The sequence below is a fragment of the Cajanus cajan genome, chromosome 1, assembly GCF_000230855.2.
Source record: "Cajanus cajan strain Asha chromosome 1, NIPB_CcT2T_4, whole genome shotgun sequence".
In the NCBI taxonomy this organism is placed as follows: Eukaryota; Viridiplantae; Streptophyta; class Magnoliopsida; order Fabales; family Fabaceae; genus Cajanus; species Cajanus cajan.
In genome coordinates, this window is record NC_138517.1 from 31,679,899 (window position 1) to 31,707,844 (window position 27,946).

The following is a 27,946-nucleotide window of genomic DNA, read 5'->3' on the forward strand; positions in this document are numbered from 1 at the left end:
TGGAATTTAAATCTAGAACCCTATTCAAAATATTCAAAATTCTCCACAAATAAATTTATTATTACTTTTTATAAATTATATAACTATATTATCCTTGAATTGTATTATTATTATAATAGGAATATAAAATTAAAAGACAACACATTATTATTTATATAAAACATTTTAAATATTGAGAATTAAATATATTTTATTTCTACTTATATTTATTTATTTATCACAATCATTTCATTGTTATTTATATAAAACATTTTATTTCCTGGGTGACTTCAATGTTGTTCTTGGAACAAATGAAAAAGGGGTGGTAATATCCTTAATTCAATGTTTTATGTTGGCTAACTTTCAATTTTAAATTGTCACTCAAGTCATTGCAAATAGGCTTGTGGTTTTGGTTCCAAAAATTCTATCCTACCAACAGTTGGAGTTTGTAAAACGTCGGCACATTGCTGATAATATTTGCCTTATTTCTGAAGCTATTAATATGTTGAATCACAAGGTCTTTAGAGGAAATTTGGCAATTAAATTGGACATTAAAAAATGCATATGATACACTTAGATTGGAATTTTTTTACTTTTGACATTGAAGGATTTTGGTTTTAATGATATATTTTGCATATGGATTTAAGCCATATTATGTTCTGCACAACTTTCTTTTGGTGTTAACAGCTATTTAGTGGGTTACATTGCTTGCAAAAGTGGGATGTATCAAGCAGAACCTCTCTCTCCTGTATTATTTTGCATTGTTGAGGATATATATACTTAGTCGTGGGAGTTCAACCAAAGATTGTTGTTGCCTATGGCTGGACCACGTGGATTCCAAAGACCATCTCGTGCTTTTATGTGGATGATATAATAGAGTTTTGTTGGGGAGTTCTTCTAACATAAAACATTCCAAGTCTCTTCTCTTGTTGTATGGTGAAGCTTTGGGTCAACTCACAAGCCCCGAAAAATGCATATTTTATTATGGGTCTATGTTATATCATCTTGGGTAGCTAGGATTTGTGAACTTCTGGGTTTTGTGTCTGACAGAGCCCCGTTCATCTATCTTGGAGTTTCTATATTTAAAGGTAAGCCTCGTGTTAGATATTGCATGATATTGTTGCTAGGATTAAGGCTAAACTAGCTTCTTAGAAGGATGCACTTTTATCAATGATGGGTCATGTTTATTAGCTAGTTAACGTTGTCATTTCAAGAATGCTATTGTACGAATTTCATATTTATTCATGGCCTAAGATATGGCGGTGAAACAAGTAGAAAGGCTAGTTAGAAACTTCATTTGGTTTGGGGATTTGAATTCTTCTAAGATTGTTACGGTTGCATGGAAAAAAGTTTGTAGGCCTTATTGTAAATGTGGTTTGGGTGTAACTTCCATTGCAAAGCTTAATGTAGCCATAATTAATCTCATAAGATTCAGTGCCAATCTATTTAATTGATCCCAAGCCTCATAGAGAGACTTGTCAACATCAGTACTGGTCTCTGTATTGATTGAAGGGTTTTCATCCATTACTAATGTTAAGTCTAACTCCACTACACCCAGTTAAAACTGGATCATTTCAAACCAATTGGCGTAATTCATTCCATTGAACTTGATCATTAAGTTACCCAAAACGAGTATATTAGACATAACTTCATACATTTAAACAAACTCACACATTAATGCTTTAAGTAAAACTAATAGATGAAAACTACATCAACTTTAATCATGCATCTAAGTTCACCTTTAGGTGATAAATAAATACATATCCACATGAATAATGGTGCTAAACAAATATAATAACATAACTTCATACATTTAAACAAACTCACACATTAATGCTTTAAGTAAAACTAATAGATGAAAACTACATCAACTTTAATCATGCATCTAAGTTCACCTTTAGGTGATAAATAAATACATATCCACATGGATATACACACACTCAACAAGTATGAAAAAAAATCTTTAATATCATTAATTATAATAGCACTAGTGCAAAAAAGGGTATTTACGTCACCCAATTTACGTCAGAAACAATAAACACCGACATTGTAAAAAAGCGGTGGCAGTTTCGTAATTAAGTGGAGACTAATTTACGTCGGACCCCCCCTAGTCCGACGTAAATGTGGGAATTAACGTCGCAGTCTCGTAGTGCGACGTAAATTTACGTCGGACTAGAGGTGGTCCGACGTAAATTTACGTCGGAACCCCTATAGTCCGACGTAAATTTACGTCGGAACAACGAAACCCGACGTAAAAAATGGCCCTATATTCCCCACCTTCGTCTTTTCCATTCCCGCGCTCACAATTTACAAACAACCCCTCTCATTTTCTCTGAATTTCTGAGTCTCCCACTGCGTTTATTGCTACATTCAACGTATCCAAGTCTCTAAGTGTTTGCACGTTGGTCGTTTGAGGTTAGTTTGTTGTCCCCGTAATTATTTTGTTTTATTTTTGCTATTTGTTCCGCTGGAACGGCCCGTTCTCCTTGCAGAACGGGTTGTTCTGCAAGCAGTACGGGCCGTTCTGCAAAGAGAACGGCCCGTTCTGCTGGAAATTTGTTGTTGTAATTTTTTGATCTGGAACGGCCCGTTCTAGTTTCAGTACGGGCCGTTCCAGATGCATTAAAGAAGAGACTTTTTTAGGCATTGACCTTTAGTTTACCATCGATTTTTTAGGGTTGTAGTTTAGGTTAGAAAATTTATGAATAACTGAGTCAATAGTTAATTTGTGTTAATATATAGATAATGAATCGAAGTTGGATGAATGCAAGTCGCATTAGTCAAGAGTACAGAAATGGAGTTGAAGAGTTCTTACAATTTGCAAGAGAAAATGGAAAACCCATCAAAGGGGCATATTATTGTCCATGTATTCGATGTTTGAATCAGATACGTCAAGAAGTTGGAGAAATACGTGATCACCTATTTATATATGGTATTGTGAAGAGTTATACAGTATGGACATGGCACGGAGAAATATTAGACATTCCAACAGTGTCAACAACTGAAAATTTTGAAGGGATGGGCGATAACTTAGAAGAGATGATACGTGATGTTGGTGAAGAAAATTTTGAAAGAGCACATGAGTTATTTCGGAGTCATAGAAGACATATGGGAAATTGATTATGTTACGTTTAGAGTGCCTTTGTTCAAGTGTAAATGGGTTGATGGCAATACGGGTGTGCGGACAGATGGTTTAGGGTTTACTTTGGTTGATTTGAATAAGGTCGGCTATAAGGATGAACCTTTTATTATGGCGTATCAAGCAAGACAGGTTTTTTATGTCAGGGATCCATGTAATGAGAAATGGTCAGTGGTCCTCGAAGGAAGAACCATGCATGGAACTCACGAAGATGAGTCTCTACATATGCATGAGACACCGTCTTTTTCAAGCAGATCATTTGGTCCTATTGCGGACAATGAAGTGGACGAAATACATGCTATTCGAAGTGATCATGATGAAGGAATATGGGAAAACATTCCAACCTAATAGGTTTCTGTTTATGTATTATTTATTTTTTTATTAGTTATTTTGTTGCTATATTATTATTATCTTTTTTACTTTATTTGTCTATTCAGTTAATTCATTGTTTTAATAATGACAGTTTAATTTTTTCAGGATTATGGAGGATTCTGGGTCTGGCAGTGGAAGGAGGGAAGGTAGATCTGTCACCCGATTGTCTGGGTTGACAGCTGGGCGCATTGCCAAGGAGAGGACACCGGTTGAGGTGGATCCTCGTTCTGGAAAGGCATCAGGCCCAAATGCTGCCAAGTTTAAGAGCTATTTGGGAGTCCTAGCTCGACGACATGTTTCTATTATCATTCCATCATGGGATGATGTTCAGGAGGTTGACAAGAACCTCATGTGGCAGGATATTCAGGTATATACTTTCACATCCTTTCAATATTATATAACTAAAATACATTATTTATTATTTGTTGTTATTTTCATAGCAAAATTTTGACATTCCCAACACTGAGGGCATGAGGAGGAAGATGTTATCTGCCCTTGCCACCAGGTGCAGAGACTTCAAGACTTTCTTGACACGGGAGTATGTATTTGAAGAGCGCCAAAATGAGACTCCCTGTCTAAAGTACCAGATCACTGATGAGGAGTGGATGCAATTTTGTGCCACTCGATTGGACCCTTCGTGGCAGGTTAGTTATTGATAACTTTTACATTGACACAAATACTTAAGGTACATTTTAATTTATCTCATTTTCTTTTTTGTATTATTGCAGGCTAAAAGAATAGCTGCCCAAGAACGACAGGCCAAGAATGATGCACCCCATCTATTGTCAAGAGGGGGATATGAAAGAAAAAAAAAGCAAATGAAGAAGGCTAAGGCACAGGCAGCAGGGGTTGAGGATGCTGACCGTGTAGAGTCACCTCCCCGCCATGAGATGTGGATAGCAACCCGGACAAAACCAGATGGGCAAATGACTTCTGAGTCTACAAGAGTCGTTGCTAGTAAAATAGTAAGTAAAAATATACAAACTAAGACTCTTCATTTCAACTCATTTAATTCATAAGAATTTTTAATCTTCCTTATTGTTGCAGGAGGGTTTAGTTGAGCAGAGCACCCAGGGCTCATTTGTTTCTGATGGTCGAAATGATATCCTCACAACGGCCATAGGAAAGCCAGAGCACGGAGGTCGTGTGCGTGGTGTTGGTGGTTCTTGGAGCCACCGAGATTTCTTTGGTGGCCGATCATCGAGGAGCACTGTCAACTCTTGCAGTCAAGAGGTTATACAGGAATTGGAGCAGAGATTGAAGATGGAGTTTGAAGAGAAACTGAAGAATATTGGAAAACAGTTTCAACAGAAGTTTGAACTTTTGGCTCGTTCTCAGCAACAGACTGCAGTTGCTCATGATGGTGTTCGAGTCAGCACTAAAGGGAGTTGTGCTGCTCCAGATCCCTCACCGGATCAGACTCACACTGATGTACCAAACCAGTGTGAGTTATATGTTGAGGATGACCCCCCACGGTTAGTGGCTATTGGCCGAGTATTTGAGGGTGGCTCAACCATCCATGGTGTCCCTCTACAGCCAGACTGGACACGGGTTGTGGTTGACCAAGTTCAAGATGTTGCTGCTCCAGTGCGTTTGCCCAATACAGAGGTTCAACTAGTGGGGCAGGCAACCGGCACATTCTTAGCTTGGCCAAAACGTTTGGTCATGCCGCTTTCAGCACGGGCAAAGGTAATTATATTATTGCTCTTTTAGATTCTTATAATTTTATTATTGTTTAACTAATTTTGATTATTTCTTTAGGATTTTATCAATCATGGTAAGGAGGTCATGAGAGAACCTCATGTTCATGATGCCAATATCGCAGAAGCTGAGGATGATCCCATATCTAAGCTTCTAATCAAATTACCACGAATAAAGAAGCATCCAATTCAATTGCAGTGGGACATAGAGTTTTTGGAGTTGATAGCTCTGATGTTCCACTATACATATCTCTGCCTGATGCATTAGAGATTGTTGGGGGAAACTGCATGTTAAATATATCTGTCATACAGTTGTGGGCCATGTAAGTCATATTTTCTTTTATGAGTCTAAATTTACAATAATTACATTTAACTTATAATAATTATTTGTGTTAGGTACATGGACAAATTGAGTGTGGAGCAAGCACAAGCAGAAGTATATGGATTTATTGAGCCTCAATCCATCCAAAAATCAGGAAACACTCAGGTCCAGATCCAACAATATATGCAAACATGGATGAGTGACTCAAGAAGACATATATACATGGCTCCATACATTGACGGGTTAGTTTTTTAATTGGTTTTTTAATCATGGTAATTTTTTAACTGATTTGTTTGTCATACAATGTAGGTCCCATTGGCAGTTAATGGTAATCATTCCTAAGGAATATACCGTGGTGTGGTTTTGTTCACTTCATCGAAAACCAAGCCATGAAATTAAAAGCCAATTACATGGGTAACTAAAATTTTTTCATTATGTTTTAAAACTAATTATATATATTGGCTAACATTTGTTTTTATTTCAATTAATTAGAATCGTGTCTGGAGCTAATATATTAAGTGGAAGAGCCAGATCATCAAAGTCATTGCATTTCATATACCATAAGGTTAGCAAATAAATTCATACAATCAATAATATTTAAATTTATTGACTTTGGAATTAATAGTTATTTGTTTCTCATTTTAGTGTAATAAGCAACAAGACTCGTTTGAATGTGGCTATTACATCATGTATTGGATGAAAGCCATAGTTTCTGCGGGTATTATTGATTCTTGGGCGCAGGTAATTCATATCAAAATTTATTTAACTATATTTACCTTTAGAATAATTAACATTGCATATTAATGACACTTAAATTACCCTTTTAGGTCTTTCAAGATCCATCTCCATTGCCCGAAGATGAGTTGCTCAAGATAAGAGAACAATGGACAAATTTTTTTCTAAGTTTAGTTAGTTAGATATTATGTTTATAGTTTGATAGTTAGTTAGATATTATGTTTATAGTTTGATAGTTAGTTAGTTTAGTTAGTTAGATAGCATTGACAAACATGTTTTATAGCTTTTTTAGGATAATAGGATTTACATTGTCATAATTTATGTTTTTTAAGATTTATATATTATTTTCTTTTTGTCATTCAATTTTGAAATACAATTTGAATTTCTATTCTGGACTGCCTGGTTTAGAGTTGGTATTCTGGATTATATTTATATGCAGGTGTTGGGTATATCAATTTACAAACGTTTTTAAAAAAAAAACTCCCACAATTTACGTCGGACATGGCTTTGTCCGACGTAAATTTACGTCGGTCCACGCAATGACCGACGTAAATTTACGTCGGACAAAACCATCTCCGACGTAAAATTGTGGCATGATTTTGCCCCATTTTACGTCGGTTTGGAGAAAACCCCGACGTAAATTTACGTCGCCTTTTAGAGGCGACATAAATTTAAGACTCCCGTATTAACGTCGGACCCTTTTCCGACGTAAAAGGGTCAAAATACACGACGTAAAAGACCCTTTCTGTACTAGTGTAGCAACGATTCACTTTTAATCTATGCATGTCTTATAATTAATAATTTTAAACAACTCAAACATATTAATTACATAACATCATTATTCTAATCAACTATGTAACTTGGAATTATATATAAACTCATAAATTAAATCTCTTTAGTTATTAACAAGCCTTACTTTAATATATAATTCCAAAAATATTCATTTTTATATTATAAAAAAAAGTTTTACAATTGCTTTTCAAATACTATACTATATTGAAATTCATATACACACAAAGAAAATATCAATTATTGTTAATAACCATGTAAATGGCGCACTTACCATAATTATTGTAAAAACAGATGCAAAGGCCATAATTTTGCGCTTAAACATTTTTTTTTTATAATATGTAAAATGAAAATACAATCAATTGGCTTCTGTATATTAAAAGGCTTCAACATAGTGAATGACAATATCATTCTTTTGCTGTGCTCACAGTCACATTCAAATTTATTGTGCACACAATATTTTATGCAATTTGATCATCTATGCACATATAAAACATATATATGAATTCATCCATACATTAAAAAAACAATTAAAATCCTTATTCATCTTAAATGATTTCAATTGCATACCCAGAGAGAAGCCACATACACATAGGGAGACAAATTCAATCACAGAGTAAAGAAGATCTTTAATGGAGAAATATATTATCCTTAACCTATGCTTTGATACCAAATGTTAGTAAATTTTATGATCACATGTAATTTCATAGAATTCATCATTTAAGAGAATTACACTCAAAGGATCTTAGATAACATATTTCTCACTATTCTTGTACTCCATAATTTTTTTATAAGAAAGTTTAGAAAACATACCAAGACCCATAATGTAATACATAATTTCTAATAATTTGTTCTCCTTTCTCTAACTTCCTTTAATAGGTCTCTATATATGATGGTATAAAAATCTCCTTTTGTTTGATTCTTGGCAATTCTATGTTTTCATAATTTCTCCATAAAAATAAGTTTTGTGAATAAGCATAAAGGAATTCTTGAGAGAGTTAGGAAGAAAGAAGTCATGCTAGTTTATAAAACCAACTTAACTTCTGTAACTTTCATAACTTCCTTTAACTTCCATTTTTCAAATTATTTTTCTTTAATTCCAAAATTACCCTTTAATGAAGTGAGAAGGGATGGAATTTATTTTAATAACCTTAAAATAATCCCTAATGACTTTTAATATATTTTTAGTCTAACAACCATCACATTAGACATTTTTCATTAAAAGTCATTCCTAAAATATATGAGTCAACATTAGATTAAAAAATCTAACATCCTCCCTCCAATTCGAGCATAACCTGATAGATATTGTTTGAGATTGAGCACAAATACAACAAATAGCAAGCCATAGGAAGGCGAGCCGGAGACATGCTTCTTGTATAGTAAAGAGAGATTTTTAAGAAAGAGGCTTGATATGAAGAGTACAAAATGAAGTAAGGAAGGATCCAATGTGGAGAAAATTCTTTGTGAATGGGAATGACCCATTAGAGTTACTCAAAGTTTGAACATTGGAACTTATAGATAGAGTACCTATTCAGCCAAAAGACTTCGAGAACTTGAAATACCTCACACTTGAAATACTATTATAATTAATGTTGTAATGAGATGTTGTACACTTTCCTACCATCGGTCTTTTTTCCAATAAAAAAAGGATTTTGGTTGAGAAGGTTTTAACACGAAACACTAATATCGTTTTAATAAAACGGACTTTCCATACTATTCCATTGCGTTAAAATCCAAGTATAAAACTTGGTACCGAAGACCTTGGCCGAGTAAAAACTATTAGCCAAGTTAAATTTAAAACTTAAAAATATAAAATATTGGTATTCGAAAACCTTGGACGAGTAAAAACTCTTAGCCAAGTTAAATTTAAAATTCAAGTATAAACCTATTGGTATGCAAAGACATGATAAATTAAAAGCTCTTGGGAAACTTTAATTTAAAATCTAAGTATAAAATCTTGGTGCTCGAACACCTCTACCTAGTAAAAGTTCTTAGCCAAGTTAAATTTAAAACTTAAGTATAAAATCTGGTACACGAAGACCATGACCGAGTAAAATCTTTTGGCTAAGTTAAATTTAAAACCCAAGTGTAAAATCTTGGTACAAGAATATTTTAATCGAGAAGAAAGTTCTCAAAAAAATGCAAGTATAAAACCTTGGTACGTGGAGGCTTCGAATAAGTAAAATCTTAATACTCGAAAGTTCATCTGAACAAGAAAATCATACAAGCTAAATGTGTGTAAAAGTAGAATCATATAAGTTGGAAAATGAAATTTCATTGATAAACGAGGAGATCCAAGAAAATTGGGCACTATCGACCCCTTAATACAAGCTAATTCTCAGTTTCATCAACAACCTGTATGGATTCTTCAATTGGGACATTCACCACCCTAATGTTGTGATGGAAGAAGTAGGGAGAAGTGATGAATGTTCTTCTCCTTAGCTCCTCCTATCCACGGATCCTCTTTAAGGAGATAACACCGAATGAAATGGAGCTTGAATGAAGAAGGAACACTGATGGATGAAGGCTCAAGCCTTGGATGGAAGCATCCAAGCTCAAAGATCAATGGAAGACTCACTTCAAAGAGAAGGAAGAAGATGAACTCCCTAGGTTTTTGAGGTGAATTCTCAAGAAGACTTTGAAAAGGAAATTCGGCTCTTGGCTCTCAAATTTCATATAAGGTTCAAAGTGAATACAAAAGGTGAAAGAATGGCTTAAGTATGCACGGAATTGTGACCCATAGGTGCCTAAACTAAAACCTCACAAAATGGCGCCTAAAGTTTGAATTCAAATTTGAATTTTGAATTCAAACTTTGGTGCACATGTGTAAGTCCGAAAATTTAGGTACCAAGGTGCATTTAGGTGTGATTTGAGAGTCATTTAGGGTTAATTTGAGTGGCACATGTTCAGCCACCCATGGTGCTAAACATGTGACTCAAATGTAACTTAAATGACTTCCAAATTAAACCTAATTTAACCTAATTAGCATACTTTAGTATTCCTTGTATTTTCCTATTCTAATGACCTAATTACATTGGTCAAACAATTACAATGGAAAGGAAAAATTATAAGAATGAAGATGAGCCCAATATTGGGTACCAAGAGCCCAAAGGCCCATGAAGCTCAAAACTAGGCCCAACTAGCCTAAAACCTAAAATGCTATTCTATGTGGTCCAAAATACAAGACCAAAATATATGATACCTATACTAACATGATGTATACAAAATATATGAAAATAGCTATAACAAAATATGGCCCATGAAAAGTTCAACTTGGGCCTTCCCAGGCCCATCAGGCCCATTGGGCCCTAACTGGCCCAAACCTTCATGTCTAGCCAACTCCTCTTGGTTCTTTGAGTATGTCACCTCTTGCACTCCAAAGCATGATTCCATCATCCCCTCCCTCTTGAAAAGGATTTGTCCTCAAATCTCGAGGATGAATGGAAGAAGAAAAATTAACACCTTCATATAAAACATGCAAGGAATAAGAAGTAACATGATAAGATAAAAGATCATGGATCCTAAGAGGAGTCCTAGTATCTAACCTAACAAAGAAAGATAAAATATTAGACTCTCTAGAAATAGGCTCCTCTTCTAAGCATAACCTAGAAGTAAAACCTAAAAATGTAAGAACACTATGACTAAGACAATGAAAAGACTAATTTTTAAACACTACAATATCTTGCCTAAAGTACCCTAAATGGTATCCTAGGCTTTTCCTAAAATATAAAGAAAATACTACTAAAAAACGTCCTAAACAATTTTGGATTTGATTGTTTATTAGATACTCATAGTCATATAATCTATTTTTGTCTTGTAGGGAAGGAAACATATTAAGTTCAAAAAAATAAGAACTTCCCATAAGATCAAACATAGAATATAGATTATTACAAGTTATATCTACTAAACAATGTAAACCGAAAATTGGGTGCTTTATGAAATCTAAAGAAATACTTCCTTCCTTGTGCACCTTCAAGGAAGTAGTATAAGGAGTAACACTAGGTATAGTCCACTCCTTCTTCACTATATCTCGAAGTTGAGAAGAATTCTTTACTTGAAATTCATTTTGTTCCTCATTCTCAACTTTAAGATAAGTGGCAGCATTAGGATAAGAGTCAAGACTTTTGTGAATAAAGAGAGTTCTTTTCAAGTCTTGTTTGGTCAAAAAATAACTCTTTTGTCATAAAGGTCTTAGTGGAGTCCCCTTTATCCACACTCTTTCCTTCTTTCTTTTCTTTGTTTCTTTTCTTTTTCATTTGCTTTTGATCCTCAAACACTTGGGATGGTGTTAAAGGATTAAAAACAATTTCCTTATTTTTATGAGTGAAGGATATTTTGTTAGTGAGGCCATCATGTATAGTTTGTTTATCAAATTGCCATGGCCTACCAAGCAAAATATGACAAGCTTCCATAGGGATCACATCACATAAAACTTTGTCTTTATAACCCCCTATAGAAAACTTGACCTTCACTTGTTGATTCACCTCCAATTCCTCACCTTCATTGAGCCAATGAAGTTTATAAGGGTGAGGGTGAGGAATGGTGGTAAGGGCTAACTTGTTAACCAACCTTGTACTGCAACAATTAGAACATGATCCACTATCAACAATGAGATAACAAGTTCTTTTAGAAACCAAATATCTTGTATGAAAGATGTTCTCTCTTTGAGATAGTGAAGTGGGACAAGGTTGGCTTCCAAGAAGCCTTTTGATCATAAGAAGATCACCATCCACAGGATATAACTTTTCAATTTTAGGATCTTCCTCACTAGTCTCACTACCACTTGAAGTGGTAGAACTAGATTCATCAAGACTACTATAAATGTCTTGTCCTCTCAAAATCATGACCTTTTTAGTTGGACATTGAGAAGCTATATGGCCTCTCCCAAGACATTTAAAGCATTTGATGTCACTAGTCTTACTACTAGAAGTGACAACATTTTTATCATTTTCTTTTTCTTTTTCTTGACTTTTACTAGAGCTTTTAGAAGAGTCATATTGACCCTCCCTCTTGTAGTCATTCTTGATATAAGAGTTAGCTTGAGTTTTTCCTTTTAAAGAATTTTTCCTTAAATTTTGTTGTTCCACCCTTATACAAAGTTGGACCAAATCATCAAGGTCCCTATAAGGGAGTAACTCAACTCTATCTCTTATGTCAAAATTTAGACCACTCAAAAACCTAGCAATGGTCAATCTTTCCTCTTCCCTTATGCCAGCCCTCATGAGATACAACTCCATCTTTTGTCTATACTCCTCAACACTCATATTCTTTTGTTGGAGTCTTTGGAGCTTATCCATAAGCTCCCTACTATAATAAGAAGGTATGTGCCTTCTTCTCATAGCACTCCTCAACTCATTTCAATAAGTGATTGGAGGGTCATTGTGAAGTCTTCTCTCTCTCTCTAAGGATGTCCACCAATACATAGCTTGTCCTTGGAAAGCTAAGGTGGCCAAGGGAACTTTTCTTTCTTCACCTACTTGGTGACAAGTGAAGATTTGCTCCACTTTCATTTCCCAATCCAAGTAGGCATCCACATCTTCTTTTCCATGAAAGTAAGGGAGATCAACCCTTGATTCCCTCACTTTGTGTTCTTTAATGACTCTCCTAGGATGAGGTTGGTAGTATGCATCTATGTTCAAACTACCATCATATTCTTGGCTTTGAGAATCATTGGAGCTCTTGGTTGAGCTCCTAGAAGAACCTTTTGGACTTTTATTTTTATTCAATCTTTTCAAAAGTTTTTCTTCTCGTTGCTTAATCTTTTGAATCTCTTGTTCTAAAGCCATGATTTGTACTTCCTTTTCAAGTTTTTCTTTTTGTTTTTGAAGTATTTCATCATGCTTCCAAAGTTTTAGTGCCTCAACCTCCTTGACAATTCTTTTAAAACTTTTAGGAGATTCAAAGTCACTACTACTTTGAGAATGTTGACTCATGATTAAGCAATAATAAGATTTTATATGCTATGCAAAAAGTTATAAAATGTTTTTGGTATTTTCTAGGAATGAAAATAGCACTTGGAAGTCTAAGTGTACAAGTTGCACTATCAAGGGAGGTGAGCTACAAAGAGCCACTTAATAACCAAGCCTTTTCAAGTGGAAATCACTAAACTCCTTTGTGGTACTTCCAATTCCCCAAAACTTTTCACAAAAATTTTGAATGCTTTTTCACAATTTGTTTGTTTTTGAGACTAAACTAAACGTGAGCAAGTAAATCTACACATGTCTAGACGTTTCAAGGCAGCAAAATAAAGCAATTAAAAGACAAAGAACTTAAAGGAATCAAGATAAGTAACTAGTCGGGTTCCCTAAGTAGAAGCTTGAAACATATGAAATTTCCAAGCCACTTCAACTCAAGGATTTAGATATACCTGACCAGCTTCTTAATACTCCCTCCAAGCTTTACAAATTGGTTTAAAATACAAAAGATTTGGAAAAAATGTAAACTAGTCTAGGAAAGCAATAAAGTGGCGGCTTTAGCAACCAACTAGTGACGGATTGTTGTGCAAATTTTCCAACACTTAATCAAGTGTTTAATCCGCCACTAATCCTTCAATATGATGCTACTGGACCTGCAAAAGAAACACAACAAAGAGGTTAATGGTGGCTGCCTCACAAGGTGAAAGGAATGGTCACTCAAGTGAAGGAAGTTTAGGAGAAGTTTTGGTCACTAAATTAGGTCAAATTTTTTTAGGTCTTAGTGTCCAAACTTTTCCTACTCTTTGTTGAGCAATGCTTGATCCTTGAGCAAGGATTTGAGGTCACTTCCAGAACAGGGAAATTATTGAAAGAAAACTAGACAAGCAATAAAGCACAATTTGGAAAGCTTATACCAAAAATTAAGAGTAATATGTATATATGACAAGACTCAAAGAGGTTCAACAAGTAAAACTGGAAAATAAGACTCCAAATAAAGCTAGCACTCAGTTAGGAATGTTCCTAGATAGGTACTAGAGTAGATGAACAAAACAAAAAAAATTTGAAAGCAATTGGATAAGTATAGAACAAATAGTAGTCAAAACAATAACAAGGAATCAAATGAATTTTTATCAATGAACACCTCTCGACTTTTTCACTTTAAAATGCTTTCTCTATTTTTTTTTAATTCTTTCTTTTTCTATATTCAAGTTAAGAGTCCAGAGAGTATATTTGCCTTTTGTTTCAAATTTTTCTAAGATTCCAAGCTATAGAAACCGAGACTACAAGTTAGCCAAAAATTAGGTCAAAATTCAAGTAAACTTGAGAAACTAGTGCACTAGTCTTTAGGTTTTGATTTGGATTCCTTATGAACTCTTTTCTTTTGATCTTTTGAACACTTTAGGCTCTGTTTTAACTCTGTTTTTCCAGCCTTAATGTATATATATATATTTTTTTTAAAATTTGAATCCAAAGATAATGCACTAGAAGTACTTGAAATTTTGAATCATAAATGTTTTTATAAGATTTTTCAATGGAAAGTGATTTGAAAACTTTAAGAACACAATGGAAACCTAACTCTAAGGAAACTTGCTAGGACTAATAGCAAATCATGAACACAATAAGGTAAAAGAAAAAGCACATATAGGTAGGCACATATGAACAATGCCCGAGAGCAAAATTAATGAACAATGAACTCAAAACAAAAAATTAGATCAACATGCTATTCAAGGAATTTTATGACATATAAGGACTACACACAAACTCTAAGACAAAACAAGATTAAAAACCAAAAATCTAATTCAAATGCATGAAGTCCAATCACGGACACATACAAGAATGGAGAGACTCAAATTAAATCAAAACAAGCACAAGCTAATAGGTCCTAATTCATGTTGATTGTGAAAGAAACTCAAAAACAATCAACCAATGGATCTATGGAACACAAGAGGATTCAAAACATATAGATCCACAACGAAACTTAAACAAGACAAGAAGAACATATTGAACACAAATTCGGACACAAAAAGATGAAGCACTTATCTCCTTGAAGAACCTTGCTCTTGATACCAAAAATGATGGAAGAAGTAGGGAGAAGTGATGAATGTTCTTCTCCTTAGCTCCTCCTAGCCACGGATCCTCTTTAAGGAGATAACACCGAATGAAATGGAGCTTGAATGAAGAAGGAACACGGATGGATGAAGGCTCAAGCCTTGGATGGAAGCATCCAAGCTCAAAGATCAATGGAAGACTCACTTCAAAGAGAAGGAAGAAGATGAACTCCCTAGGTTTTTGAGGTGAATTCTCAAGAAGACTTTGAAAAGGAAATTCGGCTCTTGGCTCTCAAATTTCATATAAGGTTCAAAGTGAATACAAAAGGTGAAAGAATGGCTTAAGTATGCATGGAATTGTGACCCATAGGTGCCTAAACTAAAACCTCACAAAATGGCGCCTAAAGTTTGAATTCAAATTTGAATTTTGAATTCAAACTTTGGTGCACATGTGTAAGTTCGAAAATTTAGGTACCAAGGTGCATTTAGGTGTGATTTGAGAGTCATTTAGGGTTAATTTGAGTGGCACATGTTCAGCCACCCATGGTGCTAAACATGTGACTCAAATGTAACTTAAATGACTTCCAAATTAAACCTAATTTAACCTAATTAGCATACTTTAGTATTCCTTGTATTTTCCTATTCTAATGACCTAATTACATTGGTCAAACAATTACAATGGAAAGGAAAAATTACAAGAATGAAGATGAGCCCAATATTGGGTACCAAAAGCCCAAAGGCCCATGAAGCCCAAAACTAGGCCCAACTAGCCTAAAACCTAAAATGCTATTCTATGTGATCCAAAATACAAGACCAAAATATATGATACCTATACTAACATGATGTATACAAAATATATGAAAATAGCTATAACAAAATATGGCCCATGAAAAGTTCAACTTGGGCCTTCCCAGGCCCATCAGGCCCATTGGGCCCTAACTGGCCCAAACCTTCATGTCTAGCCAACTCCTCTTGGTTCTTTGAGTATGTCACCTCTTGCACTCCAAAGCATGATTCCATCATGTTGGCGACATTTTCTTCGATAGTTTCATCCCATAGTCATTCAAAAAATATACCACATTCACCATCTTCCCCTCATAAACATTTTTGTCTATATCAAAGACAGAAGTGTTTTCCAGGTTGTAGAAATGAACAACTTGCCATATAACTTCGCTAAATCCTATGCATTTTAGCTTGGGTCTTTACTGACTCGGTGGTCTCCCTCCTCACCCTATCCTCATCCCGAGAACGAGCCACTTCAATTAAATGGTTCTTGAGACTTTTTTTCTTGACAAGAAGTTTTTTGTTGATCACTTTAGCACGCTGAAGTTGTTTTGTAGATTGAATGTCCCTATTATACAAGTTGCCAATCTGACTTCACAACTTGGTGACGTCCTAAGTTAAATCCTTATTGGTCTTCAATGTTTCTCCGAGGCTTGCCGAGTTCTCTTCCAAATCATGCTTAAATTTGTTGATGTTGTTAGAATTGACACCACAACTTAGTCCCAAGGTACTAAGCTATTACTTAGGATTGAGCTCGAAAGTCGATAAATGTGGCCAACACCACCTCATGACTTATCTTTTTAAGGGCTTCTTGGCTGGCTGAGGAGAGAGTGATGAGATCTATGATTGAGATAGGTTAAATCTCTTGTCAAAAAATGTTTCTCTAGGTGTCAATGAGCTTGCCTTCACCCTTAAGGCCCCTTTATTTTGTCTTGGCCTTTTGGAATGTCGAGAATCATTTGGTCATTTTTCCTTGTCCTTTTCCTTATAGGGTGAAGGAGGTGATTCATTCACATTGTCAGCCATTGTAGTACTTAGCCTTGTAATGGGACCGAATTGGATTTCTAGAGGATTCTAGGAAGGGGTGGTCGAAGTTTTCCTGATAGCCAAGTGCCTAGAGCCACGATGACCGATACCTTGGGTAGCAGTAGCCCTTAAACTCTTCTAGTCAAACTTGAATCTCTTTGTCATGAATATTGAAACAAAAAGCAATGAGTTATAAATAAAACTATCAATCCAAACATGCATACAACTTCAAATGACAACACTTACACTCCATTTTTCCTTGAGTGTTTGACATCTTAGAGATACGAAGGATCTCTTTTGTTTTTAAGGGGAAGGGTAGAGACTTAATAGTTTTAGTTTCTTGACTTCTTCAGGGGTCATGATCTCCTTATGCCATATATTATACCTACAAGTCAAATGAGTCTAGTAGAAAGGGAACTTGGGAGTAGAGTTCTCTTCGTCCCCAAGAACCGGGTCCATTAAGCAAGAAGCTCCCGCCACAGTCAGCCTAACCTTGAAGAATCCATCCTTAAAGCCTTTGAACAAGGGTGTGTAAGGTTCAAACAAGACGCCATGAGCGTGGATGATCAAAGAACCAACCACACTTACCACCCAATCTTGTCTTGTAAAAATCCAAAAATATGGTAGGAGTGGGCTCAATGTTCAAACTCCCGCAAACAAAATAGAATTCCTTGAAAAGGGCCAAACTATTTGGATGAAGTTGGGTTGGAACCACATTTAGAACTGATAAGACACCCACATGAAGCTATTGAAAGAAAGGCAAGCATTAAGGGGTAAAAAAAAAATAATCATACATATAAAAGAAACACATCTCTTCGTTGGCCTCTCGACACACCCTCTCCCAGTCCAAGGGCCTTTGAACCTCAACATAATCCCTTTTACCAAAACTCACTATATTCTTTGACTCCAAGAAGTAGACAAACAAGCTCTCATTAGTATACTTTGAGGAATACTCAAACACCTTATCTTGAACCCAATCTAAGACTCGGAGTTTGGGTTGGGTACCACCATTAGGTCCAAATTATCTTCGGAAGGAACCCTTCCACTTGGATCAACCGATATGTCCTTGGCCTAAGTAGCCTTAGGAGCGAGTTGTCTCTCTCTTAGGGATCAATCGAGGGTGTTCATCCTAATGGGGGATATTAAGGCATTAAGGGTCAAAAGAGTAGGTGAGGAAGACAACACATAGGATGTGAATGAAGAATCTGAGGATAAAGCATTAACATCCATCCCACCTAATAAATGAGATTCTACAGAATTACTAGAACTTATAAGGGAGAGGAAGTGAAACATACCTAGTAGGTACTTAGTCACAAAAGGAGAAAGTAGAACAAGGATGACTACTCAGAGTGATTTGAAGACGGAGATGCTCATTAATCCCATGTGAAGGTTAAGTGACACTATTTATAGGCACAAGAGCTAGCTTCGAGAAATGAAACATCGCAACCACTTTGAACAATCAGATCTCTACAAGATCGATGGGTTAGAAGGATGCGACCCCTCTCAGGTTTGGGTTCTAGAAGCTTCCCGTTCAAGCCAATTTTTTTGTAATCATTACTCTCCCTTCATAATGAGAAGCACAAGAAAAACACCAAACATTTTCAAAATCCAAGAGATAAAATCTTTTCCCTTGAAACATGACATTTTAATTGAAGTAAATTCTTCTCCTTAAAGTCGAAGACTTGGGAGGCTTATGTACTGGGTAGGTCCCAAACTATCACGTTGAAGATATCTCGGCATTGAGAGTGAACATCGATATGTAGGGATCGAGAATGTGGCAATATGTCGGACATTATTCGGTGTGTTGGGAAGGCACTAATGTCAAACCATGTTGTCTTCGACATGATAGAGTTCACTTCCCCTAGCTAAGACGACACTAAATGTAACATTCAGTCTTTATACACTAATTAATTAAAGGTTTTAAATGCTCTTTATTGCTTTCACACAAACGGTAATAAATTTTCTTCTATTTATACTTTTGCACTTCACCCTTAGAACATACTATCAATGTGAGAAATTACTTATAAATTCTATACACTTGATAACTTAAACATCAGTCTCTTTTTGCAAGTACAATTATCACTTTGAAAATTGATTACTTCCAAAGACTTAGGAGAATGAAGAATCCTTATTCCTAGTAAGTACAACCACAAAATCCATCAATTCAAGAAATAAAAGACAAAAAGAAACGAAGAAAACGGATATTGAAAGAACAAATATTAAAAGGCATGACAACTTGGGGGAGAGAAAAGGATGGTCAGACATCAGCACAAAACTAGTGACAAACCGAACCAGTGCTTCAACATCTTTACCTTGGAAACTTGCAGTGAAGGAGTCCTCTCTCAACCATGTTTTTGCAACTTACATCTGGCTCTTAAATTGCTTTCAATTGGCACAAGTGGGCTTCTCGTAACCATACTGGGGCATCTAACAACTCTAGTTCATGGTATGTAAGTGAACGTGGCATTGGCCCGGTGGTGGCACGTGAAATAAGAAGGATTGTTATATTCTTTTTCCTTTCAGTGAAAAATTAAAAGGGTAATCAGTTTCGAATTGAATACATGAAAGGCTTAAATATGTAAATATAATACTGTTGCTACAAATTAATTATAATCTGTAACTTCCTAATTTATAATTGTATTTAATTGGTAGTTAAATATTAATGATTATTCTTTGATGTCAATTATAGAAAAATAATAAATATTTTCTGATAGAATTTTTCTTAAAGTAATAATACAAACCACCAAATAGTTGGTCCTAATAGTTTTCACTTGATTATTTAAATAAGATTTTGGATTAGATTTATGTGGATAGAAAATAAGTTCAAACAAGTCACATCCACTACAACAAAATGAACAAAATGAACATTTAGTAGCATTTAATATGATTTTTTTTAATAAATTTCCTTAAGTTTAACATTATGGTAATGATGAGTAATCTGATACCAACTTAGAATATTGAGTTATAGGTCTAATTCAATTTTACTAAAACAAACTTGTTAGGTGAAAGTTATCTTCCACTTATATATTTTTTAATTATGTTATTTTTATTTGGTGTGAGACTTAAATTTTTCTCAATATATAATTGTTGCTAATAGTAAATTTTGGTGTGATGTAAATACATTTTTAGTGACTATTATATATTAATTATTAATATTTTTATTAAATTATAAAATAGAGATAATTAGTTTATTACCATTAAATATTTGTTGATAATAATAAATTTTATTGTAGTGATATAAAACTAAGTATCAACGGTAAAAATAGTGTTTAATTTCAGCATAGTTTTTAATCATCACCCATTTACATATTTCACTTATTAAACTAAGCATCTTATTGAATCCTATCTAGTTTACAATAATGATAAAAAAAAAAAAAAGCAATTGCTTTTTTGCCTTAACCGTACCTTATTCACTTACAGCAAGGTAACATGCATGGAGGATGAGAAAAGTATGTGATCTTGAAAAATAGAGTGCAAAGCAAATAAAAACACAGTTTGAGTCAGTCCCACCACCCATGTGCATATACGAGCATTTACTCTCACCCACCTATACAATTAAGCAATTGTTTTCAATGCCTCAACCAGTCATAGTCCAAACACGCGGTTCACTCGTTGAATTATTTTCCTCACTCTTTAATGCTGCAAATATGTGATGGCCATAGTAGCACGTATTATTCAAGACCAATGACTGGTTTACTATGATCTCTATCAATTATTCAGTTTTGGCCAAAGAAAAGGAAAAAAGCTAGCTGCTATTGTATTTCTCATATGATATCACATCCTCCTCCTTCATCATTTCAATTGTTTGTAGCCTCGTACGTATCTAATTTCTTTCAAAAAAAATTATTATATTTTCACTTTAATTCTAACTTTTTCTTTTCTTTCTGTGGCTCACAGATATATATATTCCGGTGTAGAGACAAGTTAAGAAAGATCCACCGTGCACACTTTTTCCAATCCAAAACCCTACTTTGTTGTTTTGGAAATTGAACATAATGTTTACCTTTGTCACTCGGTTGATTCAAAAAAGGAAGGGTGTAGAGGAAACATCCATATCAGACAACAGTGCTCCGAAAAGGCTGAAGCTGGAGGGTGTAGAGGAAAAACCTATGTCAGAGAACGATGCTTCTCAAATAAAGCATGATGTTTTTGTTAGTTTAAGAGGTGGGGATATCCGTTGCGGGTTTCTTGGCCATTTGACTCAGGCTTTTAAAAGAAACCAAATAGATGCCTTCATAGATGATAAAAATCTTAAGGAGGGAGAAGAAATATGGCCATCACTTGTTGCAGCAATTGAAGGATCAGCCATTTTGTTGATCATATTCTCACCAGATTATGCTTCTTCTCGTTGGTGTTTGAAAGAACTTGTGAAAATAAATGATTGCAGAAAGAAATACAAACGTACTGTAATACCTGTTTTCTACCGTATAGAGCCCACACTCGTACGATATCAATTGGGGAGTTACACAGATGCATTTAATAAACATGAAAGAAAACACAAGACCGAGGTGAAACTCTGGAGAGATGCTATGAATGAATCTGCTAATTTATCTGGATTTGAGTCATCCAAATTTAGGTAATCTCTTTCTTTCCCATAAATGTTCCAAACTTTATAGCATTTTTTTTAATAAAAAAGATTAAATTAAGATGGTACAATTGAGAATCAAATTTAAGTCTCCATTTTTCTAATAATTCCAATCCCTTTTCCTCACCCACTAGTATTATATATACTTTATAGCATTTAGTTACATGCATCTATTATGATAACGTGGTTGGTTAAATTGAAACATGATGTAACCTTTGTTTTTTAAATTATTTTCAGCAGAATATATGTTTAATAGTTAGTTTTGTCTGATATAATTTTAGCCAATGTCACTTTCCTAGAATTCTGTCGGAACCAACCATGCATCTATTATAATTTAGTAGTTAAGTTACAACTAAGAAATACATTTAAATATATTCAATTTCTAAATGATATATATTTTTTAAAACATCACCATATACATATAACAAAAGCTATTTATTTATTTATTTTTAGTACATACGGTTAAGAAACCTCCGTAAGAAGAAAGGTAAAGAAATATGAAAATTTTCATTGTGCATGTTGTAACTCCCCTGATCAAACTTCCAAATAATTGGGTATTAAGGAAGTTGATTTTAACATACACTTTCTCTTTCTTTCCGTGCATGATACAGAAATGATGCTGAGGTGGTCGAAAAAATTGTCAATCTTGTGCGGGAGAAGTTGACCAAAACCCTGTTTAACTCAAAAAGACTTGTTGGAATTGATGAAAAAATCGCAATTGTAGAGTCATTGATAAGAAAAGAGCCACACAACACTCGTCTTATTGGTATTTGGGGTATGTGCGGTATAGGGAAAACAACTCTTGCAGAAGAAGTTTTTAAGAAACTACAATGTGAATTTGAAGGTTCTTATTTTTTAGCCAATGAAAGAGATCAATCAAAAAGACATGGAATGATTCCTTTGAAGGAAATGATTTTCTCTAAGCTATTAGGATATGATGTGAAAATTGATACACCAAATTTGTTGCCTGATGACATTGTTAGGAGAATTGGCCGTAGGAAGATTCTTATTGTTCTTGATGATGTCAATGATTCAGAACACATAGAAAATTTATTGGGAACTCTTGATATTTTTGGATCGGGTAGTAGAATAATTGTAACAACCAGAAATAAGCAAGTGCTTAAGGCTAACAAAGCCAATGAGGAATACCAACTTAAGATATTAAGTTTCGATGAAGCACTTGAACTTTTCAATTTGAATGTCTTTAATCAAAGTGATCTTCAAAGGGAGTATAATGAGCTTTCACACAGGGTGGTCAATTATGCCCAAGGCATTCCATTAGTTCTCAAAGTTTTGGCTAGTCATCTTCGTGGAAATGGAAAGGAAGTATGGGAAAGTAAGCTAGACAAGCTTAAAAAGATGCCTTTAAAAGAAGTTTATGATGTGATGAAATGGAGTTACAATGATCTAGATCGTAAAGAACGACAAATTTTTTTAGATCTAGCATGTTTCTTTCTAAGATCGCATAAAGAGGTAAATGTGGATAATCTAAAATCCTTATTGAAAGATGATGAAAATGATAATTCAGTGGTTGTTGATTTGAAAAAGTTGGAAGATAGAGCTCTTATAACTTTCTCTAAGGATAATAGCTTACAAGAAATGACTAGGAAGATTGTTCGTCGAGAGCCCGACAAGAATAATGTTGTATTTATGCATGATGGTTTACAAGAAATGGCTTGGGAGATTGTTCGTGAGCCTTGTGAACTTGGAAGTCATAGTCGATTGTGGGATTCCGACGATATTTTTGAAGCATTGAAAACTGACAAGGTGAAACCCTAACTAAATTAATAAGGTCATGTGAATAATGTTTGATTTTTTTTTTGTGTGTCTGAGAGAGATGTTTCATTTGACGATGTTTAAAATATTTGCTCTACATTGATGACAGGGTATTAAGGCCATTAGAAGCATGCAAATTAAGTTGTCAACAATTAAGCAGGAGTTAAGCCCTCACATATTTGCTAAGATGAACAGACTACAATTTCTGGAAATTTCTGGGAAATTTAAAGACCGTCAACATTATATTCTTGCTGAAGGGCTTCGATTTTTAGCAAATGAACTAAGATTTCTTGGTTGGCAAAATTACCCTCTAAAATCCTTGCCAGAAAATTTTTCTGTTGAAAAACTTGTAATTTTGTCATTGCCACACAACAACTTGGTAAAACTTTGGGATGGAGTAAAGGTAAATATATGTGTTCCAGTGTTATAATTTTTTTTTTATTAATTCAAGATATACAAATTAAATAAATAATTTAGTTGGTGTAATATCTTCATTTTGTTTCATTGTATTACAGAATATGGTGAATTTAGAAGAGGTTGACCTCAGTGGCTCTAAGAAGTTAAAAGAGCTTCCAGATTTATCAAGAGCTACAAATCTTAAAGTATTATATCTTAGTGGTTGTTATATGCTGGCTTATGTACATCCATCTATTTTCTCATTGGTCAAACTTAAGATATTGGACCTTTGCAACTGCGAGTCCCTTACCACACTTGCAAGCAATTTTCATATATGCAACCTTAGTTATCTTAACCTTAGTTACTGCAAGAATCTTACAGAATTCTCAATGATATCAAAAAATATGGTACAATTGAGCTTAGAAGGTACAGAGATCAAAGAACTTCCATCTTCTTTTGGACTTCAAAGCAAGCTTAAATTACTAGATCTATCAAGAAGTAACATTAAGAGTTTACCTTCATCCTTCAAAAGTCATACGCAATTGCTACATCTAAAGATAATTGGGACTTCACTTCTTCAAACAAAAGTAGAGCTTCCCCCATTCCTTGAAACTTTATATGCCCAATCTTGTACTTCACTTCAAAATCTACCAAAGCTTCCCCATTCCCTTAAACTTTTGGATGTAACAGATTGTGAATCACTTGAAATTCTACCAAAGCTTCCCTTGTCCCTTGAAACTCTATATGCCCAATCATGTTCTTCACTTTTGGCTCTACCAAAGCTCCCTAAATCCCTTAAAACTCTAGAAGTCACAGATTGCAAATCACTTCAAACTCTTCCAAAGCTCCCTCCATCCCTTAAAAATCTAAGTGTTGAATATTGCTCTTCACTTCAAACTCTACCAAAGCTTCCCACATCCCTTGAAACTCTAAATACCCATCATTGTGATTCACTTGAAACACTACCAGAGCTTTTCCTTCCCCTTGATACTCTAAATGTTGAATTTTGCCCTTCACTTAAAACTCTACCAAAATTTCCCCAATCCCTTAAAACTCTAGTTGTCACAGACTGCAAATCACTTCAAATTCTACCAGAGCTTCCCATGTCCCTTGAAAATATATATGCCCAATCATGCTCTTCACTTTTGACTTTACCAAAGCTTTTTGAATCCCTCAAAGTTTTACTTGTCACAAGTTGTGAATCACTTCAAACACTACCAGAGCTTCCTCTATCCCTTGAGACTCTAGATGCCAAATATTGCTCTTCGCTTCAAACTCTACCACAACTTCCCTTGTCCCTTAAAACTAAAACTCTAGATGTCACAGGTTGCGAATCACTTCAAACTCTAACAGAGCTTCCTCCATCCCTTAAAACTCTAAAGGCCCATTCATGTATTTCGCTTCAAACTTTACCCGAGCTCCCCCTATCCCTTGAAACTCTTGATGTAGAAAATTGCACTTCACTTGAGACTCTACCAGAACTTCCCCCGTTCCTTAAAACTCTAAATGCCAAAAATTGTAGATCATTGGAGACTGTATTGTTGTTCCCTTCAACTACAGTTGAACAATTAAAAGAAAATAGGAAACGAGTTGTGTTTTGGAATTGCTTGAAATTGGATGAACATTCTCTAGTTGCTATTGAGTTGAATGTACAGATCAACGTGATGAAATTTGCAAACTTCTACTTGTCAACACCAAATCATGATCATGTTGAAAATTACAATGATTATGATTATGGGTATAATCACCAGTCATATGAAGCTATCTATGTGTATCCAGTAAGCAGTGTTCCAAATTGGTTACAATATAAGACAACGACAGGTTATATAATTATTGACCTCTCTTCTACTCCACCTTGCCCCCAGCTAGGCTTCATTTTCTGCTTCGTCCTCCCTGAGAACCAACTCACAAAAATGTTTGAAAGACCGGAAGTTAAGCTTATTGTAAGTGATGAGGATGGAGAAGGTAAAAAGAGTAGTGTCAAAATATACATAGATAAGTTTGGTTGGCAAATTGAATCTGATCATGTGTATGTGATGTATGACCAAAGATGTTCTGCCTTCCTACATACCAGAGCCAAAAATCAAACAAGGTTCAAAATTCAAGTTGCAATGGGGACACAAGTTTTATTAGAAGAATTTGGTGTCAGTACAATAAACACCTCCACATATAATAGTTTCATTCAAGAAATGGAACTACGTGACTCAATGTTTCAATTTCATTGAACAAATGGAATTATGTTGTGCTTCATGTCATTCCAGGTAAATCCTTATTTGGTTTTAGAGAAAAAAATGCATGTATTTTATCATATTAGAAGATATCTAATTGTATTACTAAGTTGTTGTTTAGTGGCTTATCTTATATGAAGTTGTTGTGAATTGTATATTTGAGTTGATGTGTTGTATCTCTAAGAAGTTTATGTCTTGAAAGTTGTAAATATTGAAATAGGTAGCTATTTTTTCTGTTTTACATATATTGTTTCTTGTTATACAAACTTACCCTATTTTTTTTCTTCTTTTTTGGACTATAATGATCATACTTAGTATGAGAGCATGTCAAGATTAGATGGTGGACAAGCCTCCAATTGCCTAACCATGTGGAGCTGGCCTTTTGGTTATAATTGTTCTGATGTAACTAGTTGTGTAAAGTGATTGATTGACACCTTGGACTTTTGTTTTCAGTTTTGTTTTGTTGTAGATATTTGTACACTTTATATATATGTATTTAGGATAATTGTAACCTTATAAGGGGCTTTATAATTTTCACATATGGTCAAGTTATGTTTTATGTTTTCTTACACTAATATAAATATATATACATGTTGTTGCATAAATATCTATGATTTGTTTGCATAAGAACCCTAGGTTAGTTGGTTATATGATTTTTTGCTATTGTTTTGTTGTTGTGTTAAGTGTATTATTTTATCTAGTCATTATAATAATAACATCAATCCTTTGGGGCTAATTTAATAATAATTTTTATAAACTACTTATTTCATTATTTATTTGTCTTTCATAATATAACTATGTTTCTGTTTACATTTTTAAAAAATATTTTTGTATTGATTTTACATCCTCGTTCTACTTAAGAAATATTATTAAATATGTCTTGAATTTACAAATTTCTTTTGTGGATTTTATGCAGATTTTTTATTTATTAATTTTGTGATTTTCTTATTATTTTTTTCTCTACAAACTTCATTTTATTTATTTACATATTTTCATACAAATTGTGTTTTCTATAAACAAAACTTATTGTTTGATTTCACAAAAATAAATTTCCAGATAAATTTTCTATTTTTTTAAATAGCAAATTATTGTATAGAAGTCATAGGAAAAAGTAATCTAGGAGTGTTTCTTATAAAGTAAAAATATTTTAATATCGTAAAAATGATTGATTAAGAAAATAATTATTTAATTAATATCATTAAACTCATAAAAATGATATTGTTGAAACTATTGCATTTAATTTATATATTATAAAAAAATTATATTAGTTTTTCCGTTCCAAAATTTTTTCTTAAGCTCAACAACAGCTTACTCAAAAGTACCAAGGAAGATACTAGTAAGCATGTACTCTTTTTAATTAGTAATGGACATGATGACCTAGTTTAAGTAATGATAGTGGTTGTATTGGATAGGTCACAAACCATCTTATCGAAGACCATATTGTACTCGAGATAGTCCATGGTTTACCCAGTGAGTATCCAAACACTACTCGGCAAGCTAAACGGATGTTGCCCCTAATTAAGACCATATTGTATTCGAGATGCCAAACACTCTCCACAATTAAGTCTAGCAAATAGTAACATCTGACTATTACATGGCAATAAAAAGGTCTTGAATGTGTTTTAATGCTTCTTTAACTAACGGTAACATTTCCTCTCCTATAAATACACATGCATCAATCTTCACAAGGTACCCTCAATCTTGAGATTATACTGTTCACTTTGAGCATCTATTTACTTTGGCTATGGAGCCCTGTTGAGCTTCCGTTTGAGGTTAGTCTATTTTCTTGTAAAATGTAATTTCATTTCTAACCACGGACTCAAAAACACGGCAAGTACACCGGTTGTTCAAGTAATATATAAGATCGTATCGATAGGGAAGAAAAGGTAAAACAAGCATTTAATACTATATATTAGTGACTGAAGAATGATTCCATTTTTGTAATTTGTGTTAAGTATGAAAGTAAATAACATAAGCTACTCTAAGGATAATTTTGTCAATTAGTTTGTGTATGGAAAAGATAAGAAATGATATGGTGGATTTGTGAGGCTTAGACTTCACCGAACCTCACTCTTGTGCAATTAATTCTTCTCCTATTGCATACATTAATTGCTTAGTCAGCCCACAAGTATACTCAAACCTAATCCCTTAGA

The 27,946-nt window shown here is 34.2% G+C and overlaps 3 protein-coding genes across 4 annotated transcripts; 2 read left to right on the plus strand and 1 right to left on the minus strand.

Annotated features, from left to right (window-relative positions):
* Nucleotides 1-3,200: 3,200 nt before the first annotated feature.
* Nucleotides 3,201-6,625, plus strand: LOC145949379 (uncharacterized). The gene is made up of 8 exons (XM_083059191.1): nucleotides 3,201-3,469; nucleotides 3,596-3,857; nucleotides 3,931-4,134; nucleotides 4,219-5,513; nucleotides 5,587-5,754; nucleotides 5,822-5,926; nucleotides 6,005-6,253; nucleotides 6,340-6,625. Exons 1-4 carry the CDS (start codon nucleotides 3,216-3,218, stop codon nucleotides 4,507-4,509), a joined length of 1,011 nt encoding a protein of 336 aa, XP_082915317.1. The 5' UTR covers nucleotides 3,201-3,215; the 3' UTR covers nucleotides 4,510-5,513; nucleotides 5,587-5,754; nucleotides 5,822-5,926; nucleotides 6,005-6,253; nucleotides 6,340-6,625.
* A 2,472-nt stretch (nucleotides 6,626-9,097) lies between these two features.
* LOC145949381 (uncharacterized) lies at nucleotides 9,098-19,528 on the minus strand. 2 transcript variants are annotated; one of them, XM_083059196.1, is made up of 2 exons: nucleotides 19,121-19,528; nucleotides 9,098-13,604 (listed from the first exon to the last, which is right to left on the minus strand). In XM_083059196.1, exon 2 carries the CDS (start codon nucleotides 12,373-12,375, stop codon nucleotides 11,152-11,154), a length of 1,224 nt encoding a protein of 407 aa, XP_082915322.1. In that variant the 5' UTR covers nucleotides 12,376-13,604; nucleotides 19,121-19,528; the 3' UTR covers nucleotides 9,098-11,151. The 2 variants fall into 2 exon arrangements, with proteins under 2 accessions (XP_082915322.1, XP_082915323.1); XM_083059197.1 differs by lacking the exon at nucleotides 19,121-19,528 and adding an exon at nucleotides 18,104-19,113.
* Nucleotides 19,529-20,367: 839 nt separating this feature from the next.
* On the plus strand, nucleotides 20,368-26,350 carry LOC109793527 (disease resistance protein RML1B). Its single transcript, XM_020352989.3, has 6 exons — nucleotides 20,368-20,623; nucleotides 20,706-21,384; nucleotides 22,005-23,160; nucleotides 23,279-23,572; nucleotides 23,685-25,826; nucleotides 26,109-26,350. Exons 2-5 carry the CDS (start codon nucleotides 20,804-20,806, stop codon nucleotides 25,788-25,790), a joined length of 4,137 nt encoding a protein of 1,378 aa, XP_020208578.1. The 5' UTR covers nucleotides 20,368-20,623; nucleotides 20,706-20,803; the 3' UTR covers nucleotides 25,791-25,826; nucleotides 26,109-26,350.
* Nucleotides 26,351-27,946: the final 1,596 nt, after the last annotated feature.